Below are 7492 nucleotides of genomic sequence, written 5' to 3' on the forward strand. Positions count from 1 at the left end.
CCATTCTTTGGCAAGAATCACATTGTAAATTACGAAGAATATCATCAAACTTTGGATATGATCAAACTAATAATTATGAAAAGTATCATGGAGGAAAGATCACTGCTAAAATATGTATGCATGGTTGCAACACAAACAATTAGATTGTGTGTGTAATTCCCTTCGTGATCATCATGGGGTAAATCGTGATTGATGTGATTGTGAACTGTCCCGTGTACATCTATGGAAGATCGAGGGGCTGCAAATTTTGGATCGCACGATTTAGCTGGGAAAAGGAAAACAGAGTGAGCTCACCGCGAGTGAGGCCACCACTCCACTCCACCAGTTGGTCCGATCTTCTGACCCCGCCTCGGCACTCTCCTCTTTATCTCTCGCCCCAAGGCCCTGCCTACTTCTGACCACCACCGCGGCGCGGAGCACAAAGGCACCACCACCCTCCTCCCCCATCCCCTCCCACAAACCTCTCCTGCACGTCACGAAACCCGAGGCCAGAGCCAGCGCCCCAATCCAAGAAAGCAAGGCCAAGCAGTGGCCGGAGGGAGACCCCTGCCTCGCCGTCCAATGCTCCCGGCCGCGGCGGCGTCAATGGCGGCCTGAGAGCGCGTGCGAGCGAGCGAGCGGGCGAGGGTCGAGGAGCTGCTCATTGCGATGTCGGACCCGGCGGCGGCGGGGGACGGCAAGGCGGAGAAGATGGAGAAGGCGGCGAACGGATCGGCAGGGTGCGATGCGGCGGCGGCGGGGCAGGGCAAGAAGCGGGCGGACCAGGCGGTGGCGTTCCACGAGCTCTTCTCCTTCGCCGACCGGTGGGACCTGGCGCTCATGTCGCTGGGCACGCTCGGCGCACTGGCGCACGGCGCCGCCATGCCCTGCTTCTTCCTGCTCTTCGGGGACCTCATCAACGGCTTCGGCAAGAACCAGACCGACCTCCGCGCCATGACCGACGAGGTCGCCAAGGTCCGTACTAGCATTAATCTCTCCCACTCAACTCCCACTGCTCGATCGATGTTCTCCCCGATTTATTCACGGATCATTCATCTTGCAAAGATCACCAGTGTTCATTCACCACTGATTGGTTTTCCTCCTCCATTGCAGTATGCGCTCTACTTCGTCTACCTCGGACTGGTGGTCTGCGTCGCCTCCTACGCAGGTGAGCTCCTCGTCTCCGTCCGGCGCCCTCCCTCCATCTCCGCAAAATACCCGGCACGCCACTCTCCCCTCGTTTCCTCCGGCGCTCAAAGGCTCTCTCCGAGCACAACGGGAACCACAGGGGCCTATGCGCAAAACGGGATCTGGTCATGGCCGGTGGGGCATCTCTCGGAGACCACCCCACTCACTAACACAAGTCCCGTCCCGTCGCCATCCCGCCACAAACAGGGACAAATTAACAATAATTACGTTTGTCGCCTTCTCCGGCATGGACTCCGGCGTGTTCGACCTCGCCGGAGTTCGCGCCGGCGCCGGTGGAAGCCGTAGCATAGCAGTACCATCTTGGAATCAATGTGACCGAAGCCGTAACAATATTTGTTTGGGTTCTCGGCAGAGATCGCGTGCTGGATGTACACCGGGGAGCGGCAGGTGATCGCGCTCCGGAAGGCGTACCTGGACGCCGTCCTCCGGCAGGACGTGGGGTTCTTCGACACGGACGCGCGCACGGGGGACATCGTCTTCGGCGTCTCCACCGACACGCTGCTGGTGCAGGACGCCATCGGCGAGAAGGTGGGCAACTTCATGCACTACCTGGCCACCTTCTTCGCGGGGCTCGTCGTCGGCTTCGTCTCCGCGTGGCGGCTCGCGCTGCTCAGCGTCGCCGTCATCCCGGCCATCGCCTTCGCCGGCGGCCTCTACGCCTACACGCTCACCGGCCTCACCTCCAAGAGCCGCGAGTCCTACGCCAATGCCGGCGTCGTCGCGGAGCAGGTAACAATAATCGGCGATGGCCATTCCCCGTCATAGGATTTTTGTCGCGGATCCGCCTAGGATTTGTGTCGGATTAATCTATGCATCATGCGTAGTGCGTCCATGGACTTCCCTGCCTGAATTCAGGGTGGTGGGTAGGTGGGGTGGTAATTTTCTGGTGGTGCCTGCTGATCAGGAACCAAACATGAGAAATCTTTTGTACTACTCTTATGCAGCATGACAACTGAGAACTGACCAACATCGCTTTAATGCCTTTGAACCTTTGTTCCCTGGGAATCCTATGAGCAATTCCATAACTAGGGTGGGGGCAGCGCATTGCGCCGATATTGTCGTTTGTTTGTGCTTCAAGCAGACTTACATGACATGCTACCCTTCTAGCCATAGTGGCCCACCGAGCCTACATTTATATTTTGGTTTTCAGAGTGCCTACAAATATCATCTCTCATTTTATTTTTATAATCAACTATGTCCAGCAAATTTTACTCCATCTTCAGCAGAAAAAGACATGCTCCCTACGATCCATATTAAATGTCGATGATTTATAAAGTTTTTTGTGGATATCTTGATTATTTTGAGGGGAACATAGAGAATAACTGAAGAAGACAACATGTGGTAGTATTCAAAAAGGAAAACTAAAGATGATGTGTGATGACAGTGGAATATAGGAGGTTGAGTATGACCATTTTGCGGCATAGGATGTAGATAGTCAACCGTGGATACCAGGGAGTTGGTGTGTATGCTTTTCTGGTATTCCAAAAGAAATTCCACCCATATGCTACCGGAATTGTTTATTTATCGGTCATGTGCACATAAAGCGCTAAAATGCTTTGAAGCATGTGCAATTTTCTTTTCGTCGGAGTTTAAAGGTGCTTTAGCCAGTTGTTTTCTGAAAAAAGATTAAGCTAGTTATCCTTATGCTTTGTTACTGCCTACATTTACTTGACCTAGATATCGTGATGCTCTAGTGCTGCCTAGAATTACTTGAGTTTATTTATTTACCACACTTTATTTGAATAACTGTAAAATAATCTTTAATGTTGTCACTGTCATGTAACTTGTGGAATCAAGTTACTTGGAACATCATGCATAGTGCTGACTATGAATTGGGATAAAACATTCTCCCACAGGCAATTGCGCAAGTTAGAACAGTCTACTCATTTGTTGGAGAGAGCAAAGCACTCAATTCGTACTCTGAAGCAATCCAGAATACACTGAAGCTTGGTTACAAAGCTGGGATGGCAAAGGGTCTTGGTATTGGGTGCACTTACGGGATAGCGTGCATGTCATGGGCACTAGTATTCTGGTATGCCGGCGTCTTCATCAGGAATGGGCAGAGCGATGGTGGCAAGGCCTTTACTGCGATCTTTTCTGCAATCGTTGGTGGCATGTAAGCAAAAATTCATCCTCCTGTTTCATCTATTTTCTCTTGCTTGTTGTTGGTGCTCTGACGTCTCTGGTGTGTTTGCTTGAACTTTGGTTCTGCAGGAGTCTTGGCCAGGCATTCTCCAACCTTGGAGCCTTCAGCAAAGGGAAGATTGCTGGATACAAATTGTTGGAGGTCATTCGTCATAGGCCCTCCATAGTTCATGATCATAAGGATGGCAAGTTGTTGGCGGAGGTCCACGGAAATATTGAATTCAAGGATGTTACTTTCAGTTATCCATCAAGGCCTGATGCTATGATCTTCCGGGATTTCTCTCTGTTCTTCCCTGCTGGGAAAACTGTTGCAGTTGTTGGAGGCAGTGGGTCTGGTAAGAGCACTGTTGTGGCTCTGATAGAAAGGTTCTATGATCCTAATGAAGGTAATGCCTGACTAATCACCGATGCCTCATGTTTGACTATTTTTTGTGTATGTATCTCCCGTTGGATTGCCCTTAATAAAATTCTCTTGAATTGCAGGCCAGGTTTTGCTAGACAATGTTGACATCAAGACACTGCAATTGAGGTGGCTGAGGGATCAAATTGGACTCGTAAACCAAGAGCCTGCCCTTTTTGCAACTACAATCATTGAGAACATCTTGTATGGAAAGCCCGATGCCACAATTGCAGAAGTTGAGGCTGCAGCAACTGCATCCAATGCTCATAGTTTTATCTCTCTGCTGCCCAATGGATACAACACAATGGTTAGTCTACTTTTATATGTTTGATAACATGCATGTCAGGTTGAATCAATCGATTATTTATTTGTTTGCATTTCTTTCATAGGTTGGGGAGAGAGGAATTCAGCTATCTGGTGGTCAGAAACAGCGTATTGCAATTGCTCGTGCTATGCTGAAGGACCCCAAGATACTGCTCCTTGATGAAGCTACCAGTGCTTTAGATGCAGACTCGGAGAACATTGTGCAAGAAGCTCTAGACCGCCTGATGGTTGGGAGGACTACAGTAATTGTTGCGCACCGTCTGTGCACCATCAGAAATGTAAACATGATCGCGGTGTTACAACAAGGCCAAGTTATTGAGACTGGGACACATGATGAACTTTTAGCAAAAGGAACCTCTGGAGCATATGCATCCCTGATTCGCTTTCAGGAAAGCGCACGTAACAGAGATCTTGGGGCTGCATCTACCCGTAGGTCACGCTCGATGCACTTGACAAGCTCTCTGTCCACCAAATCTCTGAGCCTCAGGTCGGGAAGTTTACGGAACCTGAGCTATCAGTACAGTACTGGAGCAGATGGGCGCATCGAGATGATCTCAAGTGCAGATAATAGCCTCAAATACCCAGCACCACGTGGTTACTTTTTCAAGCTCCTAAAACTGAATGGTCCTGAATGGCCCTATGCGGTGTTGGGTGCTATTGGTTCTGTTCTATCTGGATTCATCGGCCCAACATTTGCCATTGTTATGGGTGAAATGCTCGACGTGTTCTACTACAAGGACCCCGTTCAAATGGAGAAGAAAACTAAGCTTTATGTGTTCATCTATATTGGCACAGGCATATACGCCGTAGTTGCTTATCTTGTGCAGCATTACTTCTTCAGCATAATGGGAGAAAATCTTACAACCAGAGTTAGGAGGATGATGCTGTCTGGTATGCATTTCTTGCTGTACCATAAAATGATCATAATCATTGTACTTTTGTGGTCCCATATTAAACTTACGGTAAATCTTTGACATTTTCTGCAGCGATACTTAGGAACGAAGTTGGTTGGTTCGATGAAGAAGAAAACAACTCTAGTCTTGTGGCTGCTCGTGTAGCAGTTGATGCGGCTGATGTGAAGTCGGCGATAGCCGAGAGGATATCAGTGATACTGCAGAACATAACGTCCCTGATGACATCTTTCATCGTCGGTTTTGTCATTGAGTGGAGAGTGGCGATCCTTATTCTGGCCACTTTCCCTCTTCTTGTGCTTGCCAACTTTGCCCAGGTAATTTCTTGGCCTACCTTTCAGGCTTTCACTCAACCAGTTTTTTCATTAGTGAAGAGTACCTTACTCTAAGATAATGCAAATGATAAAAGAGACCAATTTTTAGTGCGCTTTTTCTGAATCAAAATCTGTATCAGAACAATGCTTTGTTTTGTCAGCAGTGTACATTGTATGGAAAATATACCAAATGTAACTGGATATGGTCTAAATTTGTGTTGTTTCCTTTGATGCTTCCAGCAACTTTCGATGAAGGGCTTTGCTGGTGACACAGCAAAGGCACACGCCAAGAGCAGCATGGTTGCCGGTGAAGGCGTGAGCAACATCCGCACAGTGGCGGCCTTCAACGCTCAAAACAAGGTCATGTCTCTCTTCAGCCACGAGCTGCGCATACCAGAGGAGCAGATCCTGCGACGCAGCCAGACCGCGGGCCTTCTGTACGGCCTCTCGCAGCTCTGCCTCTACTGCTCGGAAGCGCTCATTCTCTGGTATGGTTCTCATCTGGTCCGGTCGCACGGGTCAACATTCTCCAAGGTCATCAAGGTCTTCGTCGTCCTTGTCGTGACTGCCAACTCCGTCGCCGAGACGGTCAGCCTTGCGCCGGAGATCATCCGTGGTGGCGAATCTATCCGCTCCATCTTCGGCATCCTCAACAGGGCGACGAGGATCGAGCCTGATGATCCGGAGGCAGAGCGTGTCACCACTGTTCGTGGCGACATTGAGCTGCGGCATGTCGACTTCTCGTATCCGTCTCGCCCTGACATTGAGATCTTCAAGGATTTCAACCTGAAGATCCAGGCCGGGCGCAGCCAGGCTCTGGTTGGAGCTAGTGGTTCTGGTAAGAGCACTGTGATTGCGCTCATCGAGCGGTTCTACGACCCGACAGGGGGCAAGGTGATGATCGACGGCAGGGACATCAGGAGGCTGAACCTCAAGTCCCTGCGGCGCAAGATCGGGCTGGTGCAGCAGGAGCCGGCCCTCTTCGCCTCCAGCATCCTGGAGAACATCGCGTACGGCAAGGAAGGCGCGACGGAGGAGGAGGTGGTCGAGGCGGCCAAGACGGCCAACGTGCACGCGTTCGTGAGCCAGCTCCCCGACGGGTACCGGACGGCGGTGGGCGAGCGCGGCGTGCAGCTGTCGGGCGGGCAGAAGCAGCGCATCGCCATCGCCAGGGCGGTGCTCAAGGACCCGGCCATCCTGCTCCTGGACGAGGCGACCAGCGCGCTGGACGCCGAGTCGGAGAGCGTGCTGCAGGAGGCGCTGGAGCGGCTGATGAAGGGGCGGACCACGGTGCTGGTGGCGCACCGGCTGTCGACGATCCGCGGCGTGGACCGCATCGCCGTGGTGCAGGACGGGCGCGTCGTGGAGCACGGCGGGCACTCGGAGCTCGTGGCGCGGCCCGAGGGCGCCTATTCCCGGCTGCTGCAGCTGCAGAACCACCGCAACTGATGGAGGGACCTGATCGATGCCATGGGTGGATGGATGGGGGCTTGATTTTTGTGGGTGGTGGTGGTCTGGTCTAGTGGGTGTAGATACTAGGGCGACCGTGCGTTACTGGTCTCTTTTCTTTGTGCTTGAACTGCAAACCTTGTGATCTGATCTTGATCTGTATCCTTCTCCGTGATGAAAATGCATGATGCAACTCTCGTTTTTCTCGCTGTTTTCTCCCGTGTGATGTGATGCAACCCTGTGTCTCGAATTGATCCGTTCAGCAGCCACCCCCGCCTTACCTGACCTCGTCGAGGAACGCCCGGCGCTCGCCACACCCATCTTCTTCCTCTTCCCCATCCGTGTGGCGTCGGTCATGGCGGAGCGGTCTGAGTCGACGGGGGCGTGGCGACGCGCGAGATCGAGGCTCGTCGGGCGGAGCAGCGAGGCTTGCCGCGTGACGACGTTGGTCGGCGGGCGGGCAACGGCGCCGATCGAGGCCCTCGCCGCGGAGGCAAACCCTATTTGACGCGCGCGAGCGTCAAAACGACGTGGCTTCGCTGAAGGGAGGGGTCCCCCGACGCCCCAGTCTGGGCCAGCCCATGTCGCTCTGCCGTTTCTTTCTCTTTCTGTTTCTTTATCTTATCTTTTCCTTTTTTCTGTTTCTGTTTCCGTTTCTATTTATTTTACTATCCTTTTTCTGTTTTCTGTTTTATTTTTTCCTTTTCCTCTTTTTTATGTATTATAAAAAGTCCATTGCATGTTTATATACAAAAATCTTC

General features: G+C 51.7%; 1 protein-coding gene across 1 annotated transcript; it reads left to right on the plus strand.

The window, feature by feature from the left end:
* Positions 1–379: 379 nt before the first annotated feature.
* LOC119366133 (ABC transporter B family member 19-like) lies at positions 380–6938 on the plus strand. The gene is made up of 9 exons (XM_037631818.1): positions 380–954; positions 1093–1147; positions 1541–1917; positions 3045–3304; positions 3403–3719; positions 3817–4040; positions 4123–4948; positions 5044–5285; positions 5523–6938. The coding sequence occupies exons 1-9, from the start codon at positions 649–651 to the stop codon at positions 6729–6731; spliced, it is 3816 nt and encodes a 1271-aa protein (XP_037487715.1). The 5' UTR covers positions 380–648; the 3' UTR covers positions 6732–6938.
* The last annotated feature ends 554 nt before the right edge of the window (positions 6939–7492 follow it).

This window comes from Triticum dicoccoides, chromosome 2B (assembly GCF_002162155.2).
Source record: "Triticum dicoccoides isolate Atlit2015 ecotype Zavitan chromosome 2B, WEW_v2.0, whole genome shotgun sequence".
In the NCBI taxonomy this organism is placed as follows: domain Eukaryota; kingdom Viridiplantae; phylum Streptophyta; class Magnoliopsida; order Poales; family Poaceae; genus Triticum; species Triticum dicoccoides.